Source organism: Takifugu rubripes, chromosome 7 (genome assembly GCF_901000725.2).
Source record: "Takifugu rubripes chromosome 7, fTakRub1.2, whole genome shotgun sequence".
NCBI classification, from domain to species: Eukaryota; Metazoa; Chordata; class Actinopteri; order Tetraodontiformes; family Tetraodontidae; genus Takifugu; species Takifugu rubripes.
In genome coordinates this window covers 5,812,586-5,836,295 of record NC_042291.1, presented here as the reverse complement: position 1 = coordinate 5,836,295, position 23,710 = coordinate 5,812,586, and the positions used below count along the sequence as shown (strand labels likewise).

General features: G+C 43.1%; 4 protein-coding genes across 7 annotated transcripts; 3 read left to right on the top strand and 1 right to left on the bottom strand.

Annotated features, from left to right (window-relative positions):
- Nucleotides 1–301: 301 nt before the first annotated feature.
- nod1 (nucleotide-binding oligomerization domain containing 1) lies at nt 302–5,987 on the top strand. 3 transcript variants are annotated; one of them, XM_011605321.2, is made up of 12 exons: nt 302–595; nt 1,577–1,769; nt 2,058–2,232; nt 2,320–4,120; nt 4,193–4,276; nt 4,462–4,545; nt 4,621–4,704; nt 4,893–4,976; nt 5,073–5,156; nt 5,271–5,354; nt 5,435–5,518; nt 5,650–5,987. In XM_011605321.2, the coding sequence occupies exons 2-12, from the start codon at nt 1,593–1,595 to the stop codon at nt 5,720–5,722; spliced, it is 2,814 nt and encodes a 937-aa protein (XP_011603623.2). In that variant the 5' UTR covers nt 302–595; nt 1,577–1,592; the 3' UTR covers nt 5,723–5,987. The 3 variants fall into 3 exon arrangements, with proteins under 3 accessions (XP_011603623.2, XP_011603622.2, XP_003965935.3); XM_011605320.2 differs by lacking the exon at nt 302–595 and adding an exon at nt 1,034–1,230; XM_003965886.3 differs by lacking the exon at nt 302–595 and adding an exon at nt 1,034–1,235.
- A 149-nt stretch (nt 5,988–6,136) lies between these two features.
- On the bottom strand, nt 6,137–8,155 carry LOC101077252 (uncharacterized). Its single transcript, XM_029838362.1, has 4 exons — nt 7,745–8,155; nt 6,729–6,989; nt 6,586–6,655; nt 6,137–6,486 (listed from the first exon to the last, which is right to left on the bottom strand). Exons 1-4 carry the CDS (start codon nt 8,088–8,090, stop codon nt 6,375–6,377), a joined length of 789 nt encoding a protein of 262 aa, XP_029694222.1. The 5' UTR covers nt 8,091–8,155; the 3' UTR covers nt 6,137–6,374.
- Nucleotides 8,156–8,443: 288 nt separating this feature from the next.
- LOC101066788 (sorcin-like) lies at nt 8,444–11,805 on the top strand. Of its 2 annotated transcripts, none has more exons than XM_029838363.1 (8): nt 8,444–8,711; nt 9,430–9,468; nt 9,707–9,776; nt 10,030–10,073; nt 10,485–10,632; nt 10,704–10,817; nt 10,897–10,955; nt 11,521–11,805. In XM_029838363.1, exons 1-8 carry the CDS (start codon nt 8,694–8,696, stop codon nt 11,545–11,547), a joined length of 519 nt encoding a protein of 172 aa, XP_029694223.1. In that variant the 5' UTR covers nt 8,444–8,693; the 3' UTR covers nt 11,548–11,805. The 2 variants fall into 2 exon arrangements, with proteins under 2 accessions (XP_029694223.1, XP_003965936.2); XM_003965887.3 differs by having other exon boundaries at nt 9,427–9,468.
- A 198-nt stretch (nt 11,806–12,003) lies between these two features.
- LOC101077479 (aldehyde dehydrogenase 2 family member) lies at nt 12,004–18,824 on the top strand. The gene is made up of 13 exons (XM_003965850.3): nt 12,004–12,203; nt 14,168–14,272; nt 14,937–15,077; nt 15,342–15,421; nt 15,493–15,604; nt 15,985–16,113; nt 16,746–16,859; nt 17,026–17,128; nt 17,222–17,406; nt 17,478–17,642; nt 17,919–18,076; nt 18,328–18,442; nt 18,650–18,824. Exons 1-13 carry the CDS (start codon nt 12,087–12,089, stop codon nt 18,680–18,682), a joined length of 1,557 nt encoding a protein of 518 aa, XP_003965899.1. The 5' UTR covers nt 12,004–12,086; the 3' UTR covers nt 18,683–18,824.
- Nucleotides 18,825–23,710: the final 4,886 nt, after the last annotated feature.

Genomic DNA, 23,710 nt, shown 5'->3' with positions numbered 1-23,710 from the left:
AATTTAAAGTGGAGAAACTTGTGGATAAAGTGGCCAATCTGGTCGGATCTTCCATGTTGTAGGCATGGTAATTTTCACTTCTGTGATATCTTAGATAAATTTGTTCAGTGCCAAGTTAATAAAATGGTGTAGATAAAGCCTGGCCAACCCGCGGCTCTTTGCCTGGTCTCATGCGGCTCTAACGTTCATATCGAAGTTTGGGTTTGTGTTTTTTTAATGTGCGTGTTCACTTCGCTTGAGTTCAATACGGTACTTTCGCCAAAAGCGCATGCGCGTTAGATGAAAGTACAGCAAAGTTTCTCAGTAGGGACACGATCTTTTGAGAAATCAATTAGTGTCAAGTTCGCCTGTTCACGAAAGCTTCGTGACCCGGTTCCGCGATCTACAACTGAAAAGGCCACAGATCGCATTCCTCGCTTTAATGTGGAGCCTGCATTTAATGAGGCTGCAGCTGATGATCGATCTTTGTGAGGAGCACCAACTGAAACCTGCATCGATCTGCTCTGACTGCCTGGCAACAACTGAAGACAAGCCAGATTTGAAGAGGATTGTTCAAAGCAAGGAGTGCTAGAAGTCCCACTAAGCAACATACATAGTAAGAGAAATTTTTTTTTTTTAATTATTATATTTTTGTTTGTGGACTTAGTTGAATTGAGAGTTTGTGTGTGTGAGACACAATGTTCATTGTTGAAAATGACTGGCCCGTGGTCTGTAGAAGGCAAATTCTGTCATTATCATGTTGGTGTTTGACATTTATAAATAAATCTGGCTAAGCAGAGGTGTGTGTGTGAGGAAGGGATGAGGAGATGTTCACGTGTGCCCACGTGTATGATGTGGCCCTTAGGCTCTGACTGGTTGGCCACCCCTGGTGTAGAGATATATTTTTAGGATTATTACCCATTTTCACAGAAGAAAATAGTGTATGAATCTAAATTCGATGAAAATAATACATTTATGACACGTAAGCCCGGGGGTGAATGATAATTTTCCTACATTATCGATGAGGCATGAACGCGGCGGGACATCCTTATTTACTTTCACTTCCGCCTTCAGAAAGTTTCTTCCGCGTTTCAATGAAGCGACTTGACTTTTTTCTAGGATTTTTGCTAAAATTTTCGGCTTTAATTAGTCACGAATCACAAGATGTAGCGTGGAACAACCGTCGGATTATGTTGATTTTTCGTAATTTTGCCTGAAGGTAACGGTCCGCCTCATGACAGCGACACTATGGTGAGATCTGTGCTATTATACGTAACTGCTGAGTGGTTTCTCTGATTTTACTTTGCTTACCGATTTATTTATTTTTCCCTTTGGAATTCAATTGTTCAGATCTACTGTACAATATTTATAACAGGATCTGAATAAGAATCCAAGACCTTTTATCACAGTGTAATGTGGAAACTACAATATTTTTGCCCGTGTATCTTGATAGTTAATTTCTGTTAACTGACCTTTTTCTCTACCTGTAGCTGCTGCTGTGTGATTGGTCCCAGATGTGTTTTACCTAATCTGACTTTACTTGTCAAGCCCAGAAAGTGAAAGCATCTGGTAATATTTGGTTCTGTGTCGCTCACAGAGGTGATGCAGCAAATATGAGTCAGACAGGAGAAGCCAAGATGTCCTATGTGGACCTCCTCACCGTCCACAGAGAGCTGCTGGTGTCCACACTGAAGAGCGTCCAGTGTCTCCTGGACAACCTGTCAGCCTGTGGTTTCTTCTGTGAGGAAGATGTTGATATTGTGCAGCAGACCGTCACCAGGACGGAAAAGGTTGGAGAACCAAAACATCTCAGGTTTTGGATGGTTTTACAGATCAATTTGATTTTCTCAAGAAATGTTTAGCTTTTAGTTTAACTCCTGTATTCTGTACTGCCACCCCAAGATGGCGCCAGCTATCAATCAAAGGAACTTTTAAAGTTTACCATGATGAAATTAGAAAAAATGATCATAATGTTGTAATTAGTAATAAACATTTTCCAATTTACAATTAAAGGAAAAGTTCTCCTGACAGTAAGATCACAAAGGAGAACAATTTAGAACTTATTGATTATGATTTAGGTACGGAAAATCTTGGAGGTCGTCCAGTGCAAGGGGGAGCAAGCCTGTGAGTACTTCCTTAAAGTCATCTTCACGGTCCGTGACGCCTACATAGACCTCCAGCCATGGCTGAAAGACATCAACTATGTCCCGAGCTGCGAGGTAACACCGATGCCAGTGGTTAACACGGATCCCAGTAAGTAGCAACCGGACTAATCCGGCTCCACGTTGATGTTCAGTTGGTTGAGAGATTGTCATGTAACTGAGCGTCTTCCTGGACAAGTCAGCAGATACTGTGAGAAGCTGAGGGACGATATGATCCGAGACACCAGCTTCATCATGTCCTACGGTCAGAGAGAGGAGGCCCATCTGGAGGAGCTCTACACCGACACACTGATGGAGCTCCTGAATGACTCTAACGAACGTCTCGGGTTCTTGGAGAGCCTGGACCATCTCCTCGGAGACCACGGAGTCTTTAATCCCCATGGTGAAACCATCTACATTATGGGAGACGCCGGTGTGGGAAAGTCCCTCCTGCTACAGAAACTCCAGAATCTCTGGTCCAAGAAAGAGCTGCAGACGGACGCCATCTTCTTCTTCAAGTTCCGCTGCAGGATGTTCAACTGTTTCAAGGACAAAGAACAGATCTCCCTCAGAGAACTTTTGTTCAAATACAACTGCTACCCGGACCACGACCCAGACAATGAGGTGTTTGATTACATCCTACGTTTCCCTGAGAAGGTGATTTTTACATTTGATGGCTACGATGAGGTTCAGGAGGACGCAGACCAGATGAACGCACCTGAAGTGGCGTCCCCAGAAGACAAGGCCTACCCCCTCCAGCTGCTCATGGGTTTGCTTTGTGGGAAACTGCTGAAGGGCTCTCAGAAGGTGGTGACGGCCCGCACCGGCATCGACTTCCGTCAGCGTGTGGTCAGAAAGAAGGTGGCTCTGCGGGGGTTCTCCCCTGCTCATCTGAAGACCTACATCAGCTTACACTTCAAGGAGCAGGAACACAGGGAGCTGGTGTCGGTCCAGCTGGACGCGAGCCCTCACCTGTGGAGCCTCTGCTCCACCCCGCTCTTCTGCTGGATCACATTCAAGAGCTTCCGTCACCTGCACAACGTGCACGACAGTTTTCACCTCCCTGACACCTGCGTCACGCTCACTGGCATGTTCCTCATGCTCTCCGAGGTGTTCCTCAGCCACGCGGCCTCGTCCACACCATCCCTGCTGAAAAATAACGCCCGCTGCACTTCGGAGACGTTTAGATGTGGCCTCAGGACGCTAACGGCTTTTGCTAAACTGGCCATTCAAGGAGTCGAGAGAGACGGCTTCATTTTTAGCCAGGAGGAGGTCAGTGGGTGTGGCCTGACAGAGGAGGAACTTTCCCTGGGGTTTCTCAGAGCTGCCGGCAGCTGCGACGGCAGTCCTATGTTTGAATTTCTGCACGCCACTCTCCAGTCCTTTCTGGCGGCGTTTGCGCTGGTGTTGAATGAAGAGGCTCCTCCCAGTTCCATCCTGAGGTTCTTTACAGAGAGCAGGAGGAGAGCCTCCTCCTGTCAGCCGTTTCGCTGCTGCATTCAGGACTCCTCAAAGGTCATAACGAAGGCGTCCTCATCAGCCAACGAGCACCTTCAGTTCACTAACCTGTTCCTGTGTGGGCTCCTGGCCAAAGCTAACATGGGTCTCATAGACCTTCTCGCATCTCCCAATATACTGAAAAAAAAACGTAGCGTGCTGAAGTCCTACCTGTCGGCCAGCGTGAGGTCCCACCTCCAGGATGTGCCTCAGTACAAGAGCAGCGAGGGCAGTAAAATCCACGGCCTGTCCCGCCTCCTGTGGCTGCTCAGGTGCATCTTTGAGACGGGGAGCAAAGAGATCGCTCAGAGGACGGCGAGGGGCATCCCCGCTGGATTACTCAAGCTGGCCTACCTGAACATGTTCTCCAGCGACTGCACGGCCGTCAGCTTTGTGCTGCAGCACCAACCGAAGCTCTACGGGCTGGACATGGACAACAACAACATCGGCGACTATGGCGTGAAGCAGCTGAGGCCGATGTTCTCCAAACTAACCATCCTGAGGTAAAAGACTTTGTTGATTCTGAAGCATGTTTTTTAATGTTCCACCACTGAAGAACGTTTGCTCCTCATCAGGTTGTCTGTCAATAATCTGTACGACGGCAGCGTCGAGGTTCTTGCTGAGGAGATATGTAAATACAAAATTATCCAGACTTTGGGGTGAGTGAACACGTCATAGACCCCCCCCCCCCCAAAATTACAAGATGATACATTGTTTCACAGTGGTGTTGTCACGGTAACGGGATTTCTGCTCTCCACATACGTGTGACAACACGGCTGCGGAGCGTCTGAGTGTCTGTCCCAGTTCAGGAGAATTAGATGTTGCTTGGTGTTTCCACCTGCAGGCTTTACAGCAATCACCTCACAGACGTCGGAGCCGAACTGGTCGCTCGGGTCATCGAAGAGTGCCCCAAACTGCAGGTTGTCAAGTGAGTCCGAACAATCCAAGCTTAGAATAACTGCAGCGCCGAAGGAGGACTCACTGGTGTGGAACTTGTCCTCAGGATCGGCAAAAATAATATCACTCATGTTGGCGGGAGACGTTTGGCCGCCGCCATTCAGAAGAGCACGTCCATATTTGATGTGGGGTGAGATTTCTTTTCTTTAAAACTGCGAATGCCGCTAGTTTAAAAATGAACCCTGCACCCTACCTCAGTGGCCCAGGCCTGTCAGACACACCCCTTCAATCATTAGGAAAGCATGAAGGCACTCTACCTTCGAATTTTGAGGACAAAATTGCCACATCCTGACACTCTTGTGGTGGGTTTTCCTGCAGGATGTGGGGGAACTGCATCGGCGACGAGGGAGCTGAAGCCTTTTCAGAAGCTTTGAAGAACCACCCCAGTCTAACGAACCTCAGGTATCTGAGAGCCTTTCGTCTTCTTCACCCTTGTTATATTTTGGGATGAGATGTTCTTCGGCAGCTCTGACCAACAGTCGTCTCTCTCTGCTGCAGCCTCTCGGTCAATGGGATCACGTCTCGAGGTGGCAGATGTCTGGCTGAAGCTCTGCAACACAACAGTGTGCTCAGGATATTCTGGTTGGTCATCTCGGGTCAGACAGGGTCCGATAATGATGATCCCATCAGAGTAATAGACAATAAACTTCTGTGTGCGTGTGTGTGTGTGCGTGTGTGTGTGGGGGGGGGGGGCAGGTTAGTCCAGAATGAGTTTACTGATGAAGTCGCTCCACACTTGGCGGAACTGATCCGAGCTAACACGGGTTTAAGCCACCTCTGGTAAGTAAACCCCACACACACCCCTTCTTCTAATCTTCCTCTGGATGTGCAACACTCGGTTCCTCTGGTTTTGTCTGCAGGTTGATCAGCAACCGTTTAACTGTTGAGGGCATCGGGCAGCTCGCCGAAGCACTGGGACACAACACGACGCTTAAAGAGATTTGGTGAGAGCCCCAAACGTGTTCAACGCTTCCCTTCATTTGGTTTCACGTCTGTCAGATTAAAGCTGCAGCAGAATTGTTCTGTTTTATGGTCCCTCACTGCTTCATTCACATATCTGTTCGTCTTCCCACAGTGTGAAGGGAAACCAAGTCTCTGGAGAGGAGGAGAAACTGTTCGCTACAGAGAAAAGGTTGTTTTTCCACTAACCCTTGAAGACAGAGAGTGTGTGTGTGTGTGTGTGTGTGTGTGTGTGTGTGTGTGTGTGTGTGTGTGTGTGTGTGTGCGTGTGTCTGTGTGTGTGTGTGTGTGTGTGTTACCTTTCTCAAACCAGCATCTTCTGTATCACTTTGTGTTGTATTTATTGCCAAGGCTGCTGTGCTGCTTGTGTATTACTGAGTCGGATATTTCACACACACAGAACCTGTCTACAGTCCTGATGCACGCAAAGTAAATAAAACTCAAATACATGAACAAAGTGTGACTAAAAAGTATTTTTCTACTCACTTTCGCAGCACTGCAGAAACGACAAAAAACATTTGGTTGCAAAATCTTTAATTTGCACTGAAACATACCAGAACCAACCACCGGGAGGCGGTGCAGATAAATGCTCATGTCCATCTTTATTTCACATTATGACAGTATGTTATAGTGATTTTAATAACCACTTTTGGCCCAAAACACATAAATACAACAGAAGGATCAGTGTCTCGAGGACCTGAACGTTTGTGCTGAAAACAAAACCACCACCAGTTTTTACTGGTTTATTTAGTCAGTTGTGTGTTCACATTCTTGTGAATGTTCTCGGAACTAATGGGTCGAGCTTAAATCTAAATTACTGTATTATCGTATCAGTATTTTCTATATTGTACTACTTTTACTGTGTAAATCTGGTGAGGCTGGATCCTGAAACAAGTGGCTACACGGTGGATACAGCTGACCTTGGAGATGGTCTGTGTAAATGTTGTCCGTTCTGAGGGGAGAAAATGGTTTTCAGTCAAAGGTGGGTCTGCACACACACACCCCCCCCCACACACACACACACACAGCAGACTGCACTGATCATACTTACATTAGTTCCACAGTGTCTTCAACGGCCACTTCCTCCACCACCTCCAGTCCAATCAGCAGGTTCCTCCTCACTGTAAGCGCCAGTGTTGGTGTTAGAAGGTTACACAATGTCGACACACGACTGTCAGCTTCCTGATTAATCACCTCCGCTGTAGGCGTACGTGCATCCAGGCCAGGAGGGGCCCAGACGCTCTGGCTCCCTCTGCTGGCAGACGCACTCCTGGGTCTCCGGTTCTTCTGGACCCTCCCACCAGCACCCACTAACAGAATGTTGGGAAACTGCTTTGTCTTCGGCATCACCCTCGAGCACCACTTTTGACTGATGAGGAGCTTCAGGCCTCTGCTGAGCCAGGCCGGAGCCCCAGGGGGCCTGGTAGGGGATCCACTGACAGATGATGTCATGACCTGCAAGGAAGGAGTTGTTATATATAATGAATAAAATCAGGGTTAACTCACAAGATCACAAACATGAGTCAGTAATTGTGAGCGAGCCTTACTGCACCCAACCATCAGGGGTCAACCTAGTAGATGGAGCCGACCTTTTATTTCTGAATCAGCAGTCGTAGTAATTCATTAATGTCTACAAATTGTGGGAATGCAAGAACTGTAGTGAAGATATTCTTGCCGATTAGTTCCAGTTAGTCGTTCTGGATGACAATTACAAATATACACATCACCAAACACATAGGCGAGGTGGTTTAATGCTCTTGACCAGCAGGGGGCAGCAGGGTTTACTAACCCAGACCTCCTGCTTCCTGTCTGGCTCCACATCAGAACCACGTGTCTGATCCATCTGCTCACCTCTGCTGCTGATCCCACCTGCTGAGTTTGGGACAAGGAAATTTGCTGCAGCGTGTTGGAGGATTGTGGTGAGCAACGGCCAGAAGGGAGGAACAAAAATAAGCAAATGCGGGATTGTTGTCATACTCCAGACAGTAAAGAGTTTAGTTAGCAGCAACAGGCTAATGATGCAGGCAGTCGTCACACCTTTATGACTTCATCTCACACAGCAGCTTCCATGTCCCAAACAACACAGCATTTCCACACCTACCAGAACGGTAAATATTGTATTTTACACATTAAACTGCATTTTTGACATTTTTTGATAGAAGACACAATGGAGTTTTTCAGTTACACATTTACAAACGATCCAAACTTGCCTGAAGTGTAACAGCAAACATCGGGACCCCCACCGGCCTCCTCCTCCGGTTCCTCCTCCTCTTCCTCACAGTGCATCAACACTGATGAAGAAACCCTCCCTGAATGCTGTGGGGATGCGGGAGACCAGACCCACTTGCCCACCTTGTTTCTGTCCATCCCGGTCCAAAGCTGATCCTGGATGTGTGTGAGGAGCCTCTCCTGCACGATCTGGTCCCAGCAGGACTGTTGGAGTCTCTGTCTGATTGGACGGCTTGTTTTAGCGCATGATGTCATCCTTTCAGATGAACAATCCTGCTTGGTTTGCAATTTATGAAATATTTTATATCCATTTGTTTGAATTTTCATGAATTTAACTGGTGTTTTTGATTACTGTAGTTCATACTTAACCCTTTTTCATGTTTGTGGAGGTGTATAAAACGAGGAAGGCTCTTTTGCAACACTGCATGATCTGAAAAGGCTGCTCTCAGTCAACAATGAAATTAATCTTAATATTGGTGTGTGTCTCAAATGAGTTTATGGCACCACTACGGTTAAAAAAGGTCAAATTTTATACGTTATTTAATACGTTACGCGAAAAATGATCGTAGACTCTAAAATGCTTCTTCAGTTGTAACTAATAATGACTCCAGAAAGAATAAACGAGGACCATTTCTCATGAGAAATAAACATACCTTAACTAGGAAGGGCGTGGTCTCCGCGAACCCATGTGACCCACATCCCGGAAGTAGCTCAGGTCTGCGGTGGGTTCGTTGCGGGACGTTTAACATTAATCCAGAAAAACCGCATTATTGGCCGTCAAACTGTGGCCGGTTCACCTATAGACCCACCTTTGTGCTTCGCGCGAATCTGGAACCTTTTTAATCCACTTCTAAACTCACCGTCCGGAGTATAAACCGAACCGTGAAATTCGATCAGAAGTCGTCATTTTTATTAATCTATCGGATTAAAATGGCTAACATGGGCGCGGTAAGGGAATATACCATTACAGGAATATATATATGTATATGTATAGCATTACAGATACCGGTACTTAGTCGTTTAAACTCATTTCACATCAGCTAAAGTTGATTGTCTACAGCACATAATACGAGTACGGATGAGTTAAAGTTATGCATTTAATGTCTAAACATCTGATCCGACGGGTTGGACGCTTATTGTTCAACATTTGTGATGGTATTCTGAGTTTAATGTTAATATAATGTACATGAAAATCACTGATCGAGTGTAATATAAGGTACTTGTGCTGCGTTATTTAGATATATGCAGTTTCAAAGTCCAACTAAAATATTCAGGTTATAAAGGCCAAAGGTTAAACTCTAAACGAGTAGTAATAAACGAATAAAATATTGGTAAAATAATTATTCATAAATTACGGGATGTATTATGAAAAAAGCACCTGCTTCTATTTTCTTGACAAAATTAACTTAAATTGAATTTGGCTGAGCTTAAACATATTGAGTTCAATCTCATATTTATCTGGGAAATAGCAAATGAATAAAGCAGGAAGGCTCAAGTTTCATGGTCTCACATTAATCTGAGGGGAACCTGAAGCAGCTGAACTCTCTCCTACAGGAACTTGTGTTGGTTTCAGGTTGATCTGGTTGTTTAAGTAACTGAGTGCTTGTTAGTCCTGGGCCAACATCTGCAGCGTCCTTTCAACATCTCCTCTCTCTCTCTGCAGCAGGATCCTCTGTATGGGTATTTTTCGGCTGTAGCTGGACAGGTAACGTAAATCCACCCTACACCTCACGTCAGATTTGACATCATGAACTCATGAGACTTACAGATTGTTGTGGAAGTCTTTAAACATTTCATTACAGTGTTTTGCTTTATATCATGAGAACCAGAGCCAATCCTCATCCCTTTTGTTTATCCATGATCTGAACGGAATGTTCCTCCTGGGAGTCTGCAGGACTCACGAGCCGTTGCTGTTGTGTTTATCTCTGTCTTCCCTCTGACAGGATGGACAGATCTCTGCGGATGAGCTGCAGCGTTCCCTCACGCAGTCGGGCATCTCTGGCGGATACAAACGTTAGAAGCTCTCTTCTCTCATCTGTTCGTGTTGAAGGAAACATTTGATGTTCTAGTTGGTTGGCAGAGAAGCTTCTGTGTTTACTTGCTCCTAATTAATGCCAGCTCTTCTTTCTTAAAGTACTGTAATTTTTGTACAGTACATTAAAACACCACACCTGTTATATATCAACAGAAATAGGCACCTGAATGTGGATTTGATGAGGTTCTTCATGTCGTACTCTGACTTTCTTTGATTTTTCTCCTATTCCAGCCTTCAGCATGGAGGCCTGCAGACTGATGATCTGCATGCTGGATGTATCCTTCCCATCAGCCAATCACACAGTTCTAACTGACCCACAGGTGAAACACATCCACGGCTGACGTCAACACTCCTGACTGAACCACAGCCGTGAAAACTGCTGACTTTTCTGAAAAGGTTTTAGGGAGATTTAGGCTCTGATAATACAGCTCAAACATAAAGGCATCCACGGTGGTTCCTTTCTTCCACTCTTTGTTCACTCTTATAGCACGAAGAATTGGTCTCTTCAGGTTTTGGTTCTTGTAAGAATGATAAATGTCATTAAAGTAACTTTAACTTCAAAAAACCTGCATCGTACAAGAAAAGCCTGAGATGCTGTTAGCTTCTTACCATACAAATTCTAGTGGCTATTTCTATTATTATTATTATTTTAAACGAAGGTGGACCTTAACTGAGGGTGATTTCAGAAGGACATGTCAGGCACGATGGGCTTTCATGAGTTCAGAGAACTTTGCCAGGTTCTGAATGCCTGGAAGTCAACGTTCGCCACATACGACCAGGACCGCAGCGGGACGGTGGAGGGCCACGAGCTCCAGAAAGCCATCGGCTCTCTGGGTACAGCAACCAAACCCTGTTCCTAATCACCTGATATGAAACTGCCCTTATCCAAATATGTTTATGTGCAGGTTATAATCTGAGCCCTCAGGCCATGAATGTCATCATGAAACGCTTCAGCACAGGCGGAAGGATCACCTTTGATGACTTCATCACTTGTTGTGTGAAACTCCGAGCCCTGACTGGTGAGCCAGCTGGAGGAAAGTGTTGACCTTTCAAATGCCGTCTGTCCAGCACGGTTACCAGCACTTTTGTCCTCCCTAGATCACTTCAGAAGGAGAGACGCTGCTCAAAACGGCAACGCCTCCTTTCACTACGATGACGTAAGTTTTGAATCAACATAATATTTAGAACTTTTCCTCCTGTTAAAGCACCTTGAAACTCACCAATTGCTTCAACACAGGGAGGCTCATTTAGCAACATGCTAGCACTAATCACTGGGTGCTGCTTTTGGCTTTTATCACATCCTTCACACCCCCACCACAGAGTTGTCATCAGCCAGGACAGTCCTTTGAATTATTAGATCAGACGGGGGGCCTCCAGCATGTGAGGCTTATCAAAGATCCAGCAGATAGTAGATCTGGAGCAGCTTCTCATTCAGCAGGAGTGGTTGAGATTGTTTTTTATGGCCCCCACAGAGCTTCACTTCCTTGTAGTCCCTCTGGAATTAGCCTTACCTGGTTGAAACTCCCCTTGAATAAACTCCAGCTGGAGTTTTTCCTAACAACCAGGGTGTTTAAAGTTCAACAATCATAATAGTAATTAATCTTGGTAAATGACTAATTAAAACAGATCCCATAAAACATTTAAAACACAGCAGCCTGATAATACTTGTTAATGCCGTTGGGTCATTTTAAAGTTTAACGCTGCCCTTCTGTCTGTCTCCAGTTTGTCCAGGTGAACATGAGCTTGTGAAGAGGATACCAGAGGGCACACACCAGCTCTATTAACTCACATCTAATCTCAATGTTTATGTTAATCACCGTTGTACAAGATACACTCACATTCCATTTCACTGTAACTTTTTTTGTTTTTTTACAATAACGCATAAGAATGTAACTAAAAAAGAACTATATTTAGACTTTTTTAACTTCTGGGTGGACCCACTATATTCAATATACACTGTAAAAACATGCATGGCGCAATAAACGCACGTTTAAAACAAAAACAAAACCCGTAGAGCAGGGTTTAAAATGTGCAGAAATGCACATTTTCTGGGGGTTTTTTTTATCTTCAGAAAACAGTTCTCTTTTTGTATTTATCTATTTGAAAACGGTTCTCTTTCCTCGATCTGGGGAATAATAATGATAATAATAATAATGTCGTCGTGACTAAAAAGGGGCCCGCACGCAGACTTCCGGTTTTCTCTTAAAGGCGCAGAGCCGCAGGTGGCTGCATATAAGCCTGCCTCCAGCCCTCCGCCGTCCCCAGCTCACATTCCTGCCGTTATCACCATGCTCCGTACCGTGCTCCTCCGGGCCCTTCCCAGGTTCGGCTGCCCAGCGGTCTGCCGCTACTCTGCGGCGGCCATCCCGGTGCCGAACACCCAGCCGGAGGTCCACTTCAACAAGGTGAGCGGAGCCGCAGTTAGCTTACGGCGCCATCAGCAAGTGCGTGATTTCAGCCTCGTCCTTCATTTATAACTCCTAAAAATAGTGCAGAAGTTTGTCATTTGCAGTAGCTTTCTGGCTTTTTTAAACCTCTGGACGCCGTCCAGGAAGTTCTACGTTTTTAGCCTTTAAGGAAGTGCTTGACCTCCGAGCGCCCGCAGAAAGTTCTGATTTTATCTGCAGCAGAAGTGAAAAACATGTTGTGAACCGAGTGTATTCGGCTGGAAATCTGCATTCGGTGTTTTTTACCCTTTCGCCTGAATAAAGATCCCGACTCTGCGTTATGTAACCAAAGGTTTGCTCCGCTCGGCGATGTTATGGTGACGAGTCAATATTTAACAAAAGTGTTGGATAATATAACGAAAGTCATGTAAACGGTGTCATTTTAAGGTTAATAATCGACCATAATGACACTTCATGAGGGGGGAAAGACCTTTAGGGTTAGGGTTAGGGTTAGGAATTAACTAAAAATTACAGTTACAATTAATTGGGAATAACTCGTAGAATTTAGTAATATTTAATATTATAAAATATTAATATAGTATCATTTTGAGCCCATCACAATAATTCTTTTTTTTTTTTAATGTTTTCATCAGCAAAGTAAAACCTTGTAATGCGTTTCCAAGCTGCAACAGCAGAGTTCAGTGCCGACGTCTCCAGGAGAACTGATATTAAAACAGATCCAGAGTCCAAACGCGGACTGTTTGTCACTAATGATCATCATAATTAGGTCTGAGCCGGTCTTTAAATCCTGATGTTTCTTTTCTCTTCAAACTCGAGTTTCGACTTGTGGTTTTGAAGTTGCTTCACAGGTTTTGCTTGCAAAGAATGTAGCGAACAAACCTGCAAAATTGCAAATGAAGCCCTGATAAGTAAAGTGGTTGTTTTGATGTTTTTATCCAAGTGACTTGGATGATCTTTGGTTATGAAGAGATTTTCTGTATTTTGCATTTGTTTCTGTTTATTTTAGAGTTAGTTTAGATGTTAGGGATAATATAATGATTAGGAAGTGTAATAAAGTTAAGCAGTCAATTGACCCTTCCATGACATGACTGTTGTTTGGATAACTGGTCAGTGGAGACGGTCAGGCTGGAAGTGTTAAACGCCCATCGGAAAACTGGACAGCATAGTTTAGTGGTGTTGATAGTTCGTCTGTAAGAAGAATGTGAACTTTGACCTGGCTATCTGGGAAACATTTGGCTCTCGTCTTCTAAAATACTTTCTTCCTGGGTTGGAGTTAAAAAAAAACAACAACAACGGAGAACTGTCATCCAATGGGACTGGAGGGAGAAGACGAGGTCATCCAACCAGAGGACATCGGACTGGATTAGCAGCAATAATTTGCCTATGTTTCTATAAAAGACTGGGTCAAGGCATAGTTAGGCTGTCAGACCTCATGCCCTGACAACTCTCTTTGTTATTGTAGGGTTATGAAACTGGCCTGGAGCTCCTTAATATTTGTATCTTGAATTGGTTCTATTTACTAAATACATTTTGAAATTGGCATTTTTCTCCTTGGAGTCTTTATTCAGAGAACATGCGGATCAGCAGTGACTCCAGAATATTGGGATCCAACAGTTACCTGGGTGACCTTTTTCCATGTTTCTCTAGCCTTTAACAAACTCGGATGTTTCTGGGTGGCTCATGACCTGAAGAGATAACAAAATGGAAATTTTAAAATAATACCTGTAGCATTAGGTAGATGCATTTCAAAGCTCACTGTACAAGTACTAAAATTTGGTTTTAAAAAGGTAACAGCTTATAAACAACCATTAAATAAAGGTAACTAACCTGGACGCCAGGGGTCAATTCCTCCAGGTGTGGGGCGACGAATCCAGTGAGCTTTTGGAAGGGGTGCTTCCTCCGAACCCACACGTGCACATCTGAGAGTCTGTAATAACGCGCGTGATTCTTCCTTTGTTCAGCTCTTCATCAATAATGAATGGCATGACGCCGTCAACGGGAAAACGTTCCCCACCATCAACCCGTCCACCGGAGAGGTCATCTGTCAGGTCGCCGAGGCGGATGAGGTAAACCCGACCAGGTTACACTGACCTGTATCATAGAAAATGCACAGAAAGTTATTTTTACACATAGTGTAACCTACAGAAGTCAATAAAGTTGTTTTGTCCTTTAATAACCTCTCGGCTGTGGGAACGTTTCTTTCTCGGGAAGGTGATGAATTGCGATTAAAACGGTTGAAGAAAAATTTAGAAAACACAGAATCAACAAGCTCTTGGGGCAAGATTTAGTTTGTTAAGGACTCAGATGTGTACACATGTCTCTTGTATTGGAAAAAGGCAGTGAGTGGAACACAGAGCTGTGGGGAACGCCGCAGACTTGATGAGGAAAACAAGTTAACTGGAGCAAAGACGGAACAAACCGATGTTTGTTTTGGACTGAAGCCGTATAGAAAAAATGTCTCAGACACATCTAACCTGTTTAGTGTGGATGAATCATCTTATATTTAATTTGCTTTTGTGTCCCTCTGATTTGGCATTATATTAAGGTTATTACTCATTTATTAAATCAGTAATTATATATATATATATATATATATATATATATATATATATATATATATATATATATATATATATATATATATATATATATATATATATATATGTGTGCGTGTGTGTGTGTTAATTTGTATATAGCTGTGCTATTTCTGGTGTATGGTATCGTTTCCAGGCAGATGTAAACAAGGCTGTGAAAGCCGCACGTGATGCCTTCAGGTTGGGGTCACCATGGCGACGGACGGATGCCTCACACCGCGGCCTGCTGCTGAACCGTCTGGCGGACGCCATCGAGAGGGATTCTGCTTATCTGGCTGTGAGTCCGGCCTAAACAACGCTCGTATAATTACAATAATTACTCGTTAGGCACATTTCAACACCCAAAACAAGTTAGTCTCCTTATTTGTTCATTAAACATTATCACACATGTGGTCACATTAACCTTTTCGTTTAGTGGATCAATTTTTATAGCTGTAATGCCATCTTTCACACACTCACACACACATGCTCACATGCTCACACATGCTGTTTGAAAACACTTGTGGCAGGTTGTTACACTCAGATTATGCTGTTGCCATAGGAACTGGAGACTCTAGATAATGGAAAGCCATATGCAGTTGCGTACTCTGTGGACTTGCCCAATGTGGTGAAGTGTTTGAGGTACCACCGCATGTTATCTTATGGAGCCCCCTGGCCTGACCATGTCACTGAACCTCTGGTGGTGTGTTCAGGTACTACGCAGGCTGGGCCGACAAATGGGAGGGAAAGACCATTCCCATTGACGGAGACTTCTTCTGCTACACCCGACATGAGCCCATCGGGGTCTGTGGACAGATAATTCCGGTGAGGGGGGGGGGGGCTTTTTATTTATGAGTGCATGTAAATGAATGGGATAAAAGCAGTTGGTGAGAATAAAGCCAGGAAGTAAACAAAGATAAAAGCCTCCATGAATGGGTGAAAATGGCTTTATTGACCACTGGAAATAGAAAAGATTAAAATGGTAAAATCATACAAAAAATCTTCTCCTGAAGGTGCAGTATATATTTTGTAACTGTCCATCTTTTATCTTCACCAGCAAACAAGGTTGAATGTGACCAGACTCCTCATATTTTTATCTAAACATGAAATTGCTGCTGGAGTAAAGGGAAACAGGAAATACTGAAGGATGTTGTCTTCATGGTGAGCTGATGGTAGTGTCTGTGTCACCCCCTCTGTCTCTGCAGTGGAACTTCCCTCTGTTGATGCAGGCCTGGAAACTTGGCCCTGCCTTGGCAACCGGCAACACCGTGGTGATGAAAGTCGCAGAGCAGACGCCGTTAACTGCTCTGTATGTGGCCAGCCTGGTCAAAGAGGTACCGTCTCTCCTGCAGCACCAACACTTTTAGCTTGAATGCTTTCCACTCCCACCAAAGTAGTCGTGTCTGAAGAAGCCAAACTTCTTCTGGTTTCTTTCCTCAGGCTGTTGACCTTCTTTAGACCTTAATGGCAATAATTGAACACTTGTAAAATGCTGTTGGCTCAGTCAAGCAGCTTTTACCTATTATTTGTACTGCTTTAGATTCTTAAGTGTGCTGAGAGCTGTAAAGAGGTCAATATTGACTTTTACGACCAATAAACACAAATTGGAAAGAGGCTCCATTTAAAAAAAATAAAAATAAAAAATGAATAAAGTTTTTAGAAATCATTGAATTTGCCACAACGTATCAAACGCCACCAACAGGTTGAAGTACACACGCCGAGCCTGTAGATGGCGGTAATTTTCAAAGTTTTCCAGCAGACCAATGACAAGGTGGTGGTGTTCTACGAGCAGCCCTGAACTATGAAATTAAAATAAACAAACTTGTGGAGACCGTGGATTAGCAGTTGTACCCGTCTTCTACTCTCAATATTTTTCTATGTCTACGTATGGTCCCGTCTGTGCAGCTGGAAATGTTAACTCAGATATGTTGTATCTCCCTGAAGATCTCCCCGCTTTCTCTTTCAGGTGGGTTTCCCAGAAGGGGTTGTGAATATCTTGGCTGGAATGGGACCCACGGCTGGGGCTGCAATCGTCAGGCACATGGATGTCGATAAAGTGGCGTTCACCGGATCCACAGAGGTGGGACACTTGTGTTCCTTGTTCTGGAGGTTGTCTGTTTGTGCCCACCAAGCTGGAACAATTGTTTTTAAATCTGAACCATCTGCAGAAAGTCCTGTTTTCAAGTGCTGGCTGAGAGATATCAGCATTGTGACTGATGCTTCTTCATCTACTGCCATGTCTCCAGGTGGGTCACCTGATTCAGCAGGCATCAGGTAGCAGTAACCTGAAGAAAGTCACCCTGGAGCTGGGAGGAAAGAGCCCTAACATCATCCTGTCTGACGCCAACAGTATGTGGTTCTGTTGTTGTTGTTGTTGGACTGAGCAAACGTGCATCACAGCCTCACCCTCATGTCCGGTTTTGTCTGGTTTCCTGCTCCCAGTGGAGGACGCGGTGGAGCAGTCCCACTTTGCCCTGTTCTTCAACCAAGGCCAGTGCTGCTGCGCTGGCTCACGCACCTACGTGCAAGAAGACGTCTATGAGGAGTTTTTGGAGCGGAGCGCGGAGCGAGCCAAGCGGCGACTGGTTGGAGACCCCTTCGACTTGAAGACGGAGCAGGGGCCTCAAGTAACGCTCGCCCTGGGTTCTAATAGCATGCTCGTAGAGCTGTTCCTCATTTCCTCTGTCTTGGCCTCCAGGTGGACCTGGAGCAGTTCAACAAGATCCTGGGCTACATCAGCACGGGGAAGAGGGAGGGAGCCAAGCTGATGTGTGGAGGAGGAGTAGCTGCAAACAAGGGATACTTCATCCAGCCCACTGTGTTTGGAGATGTACAGGACAACATGACCATTGCCAGGGAGGAGGTAGGAAAGAGTGGACGCTGTCACTCACAGGGGGGGTGGGGACATTACCCACTGCCACTGTGTTTTGAGACTTTGTGGTGCAGAATGTTGGGTGAACACTTTTCAGTGAACCACTTCCCTCCTTCCGAAACACCAGTTCAGTTCATTACAGAAATATCGATTATTTGGTTGCTGTTGAATTTCAACAATCTCTGAACCCATTAAAACACAGGAGCACACTTGGATTTTGCCACTTCTATTAACTGATCTTTGTTTTCCCTCCATTTTCTGCTGCAGATTTTTGGCCCAGTGATGCAGATCTTGAAGTTCAAGTCGCTGGAGGAGGTGGTGGAACGGGCCAATGACACCAAATACGGTCTGGCAGCAGCTGTGTTCACGAAGGACATCGATAAGGCGCACTATATATCCAACGGTCTGCGCGCAGGCACTGTGTGGTATGCATTACATCACATGATTCTATCAGGAACAGATTTAAAATGATAAAGCTGTCTCTGCTACTTCTGAGCCACTTTGGTTATATGTTCGCTAGAGGGCGCTGTCACCCCAGCAGAGGCTCTCGAATACGAGAACTAAAGTTTCTAATCAAAGTTTTAAGATGTTCTTGACCATAGAAACAGATGTGTAAATGCTTTTGTATCTGTAATGTGCGTTTTTACAGATTTAGAGTTCATGTTCTGCTCTGCAGGATTAACTGCTATGACGTGTTTGGGGCCCAGGCTCCATTTGGGGGCTACAAGGCATCAGGAATCGGACGAGAGCTGGGAGAATACGGTCTGACCAACTATACGGAGGTCAAGACGGTAAGTGGGGGGTGCACTAGTGCAGCTTAAACATCAGATCAAGCTCTCAAAATCAGCCAGTAAAATACTAACTAAAATAAAAATGTTGCTAAAATGTTGTTAAATCTGTTTACCTAATCCATGATGTTTGTTGTAGCTGCTTAACTAGCTCCAGACATTTGAAACAAATACACTAAAGTTGTGAAATGTTGTGCTTTGTGCCGGTAGGTGACAATAAGAGTTCCACAGAAGAACTCGTAGAGGTCAGTGACCGACCTTCGAGAAACCCTGAACTTTTTTTACGCCGTGGTTTCCAACATGTGAGGAGGATTTCATTGGACTCATCTGGCTTCAAACTGTGAAAATATATCTTTGGTTTAAAAAATAAAGTTGAAAACTGAGACTGTGTGTTTTTTATCACTGGAACACACTAAGACACATTTTACATTTTGTTAAATGTAAAGTTATATTTTAAGAACCACAGCTGTGCAGTTAATGTCATATATGCTACGTTTCCAAACAGAACAACAGAATAAGATCTTCTGTGGAAAAACTGCAACAGCAACAATGTCACAAAACTACAACAGCCATAAAGCACGAGGATGCAGGTCTAGAATTCTTCATGGGTTTTACACTTTTTGGTGGATTTGAAGTTTACTGACTACTGATTAAAATTCAAAATAAACTTGAGTATTTGTACTATTGTCTGAACAAGAGTTTAATTAAATGTTGTCATAAAGCGACCATATGTGATAAATTATAGAAATAACTTGCAAAAAATTAAGGAAAAAGAATGAATCTGTAGGGTAATGTGTTGCAAAAGCATCTAATTATTCCTGATATTTCAATTAGTTTGTTTTTCAATGAAAATCCTCATTTAAAATTTGAAAATGATGATTAAGATGTATGGAGTAAAAGAAAAAATATATATCTAATTTGAAATATGAATAAAATAAGTAAGGAATCCCCTTTTTGTGTTTGATTCCAAGGCAAAAGTGGTCATACAAAAACTTTTTTTCGCGAAGAGGTTAACGTTCGTTCGGGACTTCCTCTTGTTTTGTAATTCAAACATAAACAGAATTATCTCCTAATGTTATTGTTTAAGTAGTGGGAATGACGTCACTTCCTTCTCAGCTCAGCGGACATTGGTTGGATTTTACTTTCAGTTTAGTTTGAACCTCATGGCGGTCAAGACATGTGCGCGTCAGGTAATGTACATAATCTGTTGATATTAATGTTTTTGTAGTTAATGTTACCGTTGAGCGTTATTGATTTAAAAATGTGGATTAAATAGTTGTGATCTCCAGTAAAAATACAGTTTTCAGCAGACTTTGCGCCTCACGATGGAAGCCAAATGGCGCCATAATTAGAATGAAAATGTATTAACAGAAAGTATTGTTGGTTTTTCGGAATAGATAGACATTATTTGACTAATAAAGTAAAAAATAAAAAATCATTCAAACTGCATTTACATCTCCAAACTGCTCATTGTGTGACTTAATTGAATGGAATTCAGCATTCAAGATTTAATTAAAAGAAAACAAAACAAATGCACAGCAAATTCTCCAGCTTGTGTTGACCAGCGTATAAACTGGGGTTATAATATAGTGTATTATTGTAGCCTTGTAACTACAATCAGCACTCAGGCTAGAAAATAGTATAAAATAGTATAAAGCACAAGTGGAGCTGGCAGTCAGAAAAGTTTCATTCTTACAGGCGTCACATGAAGCCCAACTCATTTATGACTATACCAATACATTACTTTTGCATTGACCTGCACTATTTCTTACTATTTATATATATACTGTATATATGTCTTATTTTATTTATCTTATTCTAATGTTGTCTTTTATGTTGAATGTCGCAGCGTCACACCAAGACAAATTCCTAGCTTGTGTAATACTGTGTATTACATGAACAATGGCAATAAACCTGATTCTGATTCTGATTCTGACTAAAGTTCAGATAATCTGGAACCACCAGAACGTGGTGAGACTCATGTGTGTAAAATGTTACCAGTTTACAAGGTGGACGACTCCAGCCGAAGAGTCTTGAGCAGAGCTGGAATCACCGCTGGCATCATGAAGAGGTGAGGGCATCCACCTCCTCGATGAAGATGAAGACGAGGATGAACCACTCTGATAGAATGAAAATGGAGATGTTTCATTTCACCTTTGCTCCTCTCAGGTCAGTGACGGAACCGGCAGGTTTTCCTGGACGGAGTCACGTCTTCAACACTAGTAACAGGTCGATGGATTCTCCCGTGACCTTTGGAGCTTCATCAGACTTAAATTCTACATTTTTGGTTCGTATTGTACGAGATCACCTGAGAAACATTTGAATTCCACAGAGAGGTTAGAACAATCAGTTGTGTTAGACGGATTCAACCTGACTGAGCTAAGAAAAGAAAAGGGAAGTCTTAATGGAAGAAAGTGTTGAAGCCTGAGACATTCATGTCAACATTAAATCACGTCCAAACTGGACCAGTGGGAACTCTCAGGGTCCTACAAACCACCGGCTGCCACCAGTCAGTCTGATCCTTCTGGCAAATGAAACTCACAAGATTTTTTTTATCCTGTTGCAGCGTCTCAAGAAGGACGTTGCTGAATTTATGGAGAAAAAACTGATCAGACTCAAGAAGACTCTGGATCGACTCAGCTCTGGGGGGTCACACATCAAACTGGAGATGAGTCTGGAAAAGAGCTGAGGCGGAAGGAAAATTTTCCAAATCTGATGCCAAAAAAAAACAAAATCGTGAAAACTTAAATGCATCAACATGTAAATGCAAATACATGTTTTAAATATTCTTTGGGGTTGGTTGGCTATTTTTAAATATTGAAAAATAGAATATTGTACAGTGTTGTATTTTTGTATAATTTTTTTTACACAATGTGAAAAATTAAATTTGCTTTAAATCCCAAACTCGTTACTTCCTGTCCAATAGTGGACGCTGCTACTCTAGACAGCTGCAACAGCCCTAAAAGTCAACAATTAGTTTCTTTGGCCTCTTGACTTAAACTAAATCAGAGACTGATGGGTGGAGAAACTACTGTTTTCCCTACAAAGCAGCTTGTTTCAACATTTGTGCCCCCACCAGTCTGACATTTCCCATGTTTGTGAGCTGGTGTAGCCCATCAGCAGGGGTGCAGCTTCATCTTGGAGAGGCTCCGGATGGCACCAAGCAAGCAGAAATGGATAAAGTGTGACATCAATAGCACAAATCCCAAACTATAAGATTCCACTATAAACTAGCTGTTATGTTCCAGTTTAATTCTGATAAAAAGAGCGTCTTCCTTTCTATGCACTACTTTTTAAGTTGTCGAATAAGGAAGTCCAAATGAATAAAGACAACAAACATTTAACAACGAGTACAGTTATTGGACCTTTGTGTGTCATCCCATTGTACTGCACTTTGTTCCTTTAGAGACAGCTATTGTGGTTAGTATGTTATTGTGGTTAGTATGCTGTTGTGGTTAGTATGCTGTTGTGGTTAGTATGCTATTGTGGTTAGTATGCTGTTGTGGTTAGTATGCTATTGTGGTTAGTATGCTGTTGTGGTTAGTATGTTATTGTGGTTAGTATGCTATTGTGGTTAGTATGCTGTTGTGGTTGGTATGTTATTGTGGTTAGTATGCTATTGTGGTTAGTATGCTATTGTGGTTATTATGCTGTTGTGGTTAGTATGCTATTGTGGTTGGTATGCTATTGTGGTTAGTATGCTATTGTGGTTAGTATGCTGTTGTGGTTAGTATGTTATTGTGGTTAGTATGCTATTGTGGTTAGTATGCTGTTGTGGTTGGTATGTTATTGTGGTTAGTATGCTGTTGTGGCTAATTAGTATGCTATTGTGGTTATTATGCTGTTGTGGTTGGTATGTTATTGTGGTTAGTATGCTATTGTGGTTAGTATGCTATTGTGGTTGGTATGTTATTGTGGTTAGTATGCTATTGTGGTTAGTATGCTGTTGTGGCTAATTAGTATGCTATTGTGGTTATTATGCTGTTGTGGTTAGTATGCTATTGTGGTTATTATGCTGTTGTGGTTAGTATGCTATTGTGGTTATTATGCTGTTGTGGTTAGTATGCTATTGTGGTTAGTATGCTATTGTGGTTAGTATGCTGTTGTGGTTGGTATGTTATTGTGGTTAGTATGCTATTGTGGTTAGTATGCTATTGTGGTTGGTATGTTATTGTGGTTAGTATGCTATTGTGGTTAGTATGCTGTTGTGGCTAATTAGTATGCTATTGTGGTTATTATGCTGTTGTGGTTAGTATGCTATTGTGGTTATTATGCTGTTGTGGTTAGTATGCTATTGTGGTTAGTATGCTATTGTGGTTAGTATGCTGTTGTGGTTGGTATGTTATTGTGGTTAGTATGCTGTTGTGGTTGGTATGTTATTGTGGTTAGTATGCTGTTGTGGTTGGTATGTTATTGTGGTTAGTATGCTGTTGTGGTTGGTATGCTATTGTGGTTAGTATGCTGTTGTGGTTGGTATGCTATTGTGGTTAGTATGCTATTGTGGTTAGTATGCTATTGTGGTTAGTATGCTATTGTGGTTAGTATGCTATTGTGGTTAGTATGCTATTGTGGTTGGTATGACTCACGTTGATGTTGCAGGTTTGAGCTCCACAGGCGTGTATGGGAGCTCTATTCCTGCTAATCATCACCAGAACTCCGCTTTTGTCGTCTTTGACAGGTCTTCACACCGATAACCGTCGGCGGTGCAGCAGGTAGAGGAGCTTTTACAGACTTTTACGTCGATGTTTGCATTGTTTAATGTTCCTGTCGCGGCTCATAGAGAGAACTTATCAGTTATTCGTTAAAGTTCTGACGACTCTTCCACATTGGACTTTATGGTACTCCATTTATTAACTGAGTCTCTGAGATTATTAATATCAAACTAGACGGTGTAATTTACCACTTATGAACCGTGGTTATGTTAAATCTGTATTAATTAGTTGCTTTGATGGTTTGGATTCCATCCCAAAGGAGGGATGTCCGTCATTTTTTACTCAGAATTTTGAAAACATAAAAGATGTGTTTTATTTTGATTCACTTCGTGGCTGTGTATTTAGTACTGAAGAGAATTGTGTTTGCCTTTAGTACCATATCTGTCTCTTTTCTGTTAGAATTAGTTTAGAAGTTAGGGATGGTAGAATCATCAGCAAGTGTAATAAATATAAGCAGTCAGTTGACCCTTCCTCCGTCACCGGGTAAGCTAAAATCATGAAACTTCACACGGTTGTAATTCAAACTCTTGCGGTTCTAACCTCGATAGAATTGGTTTTG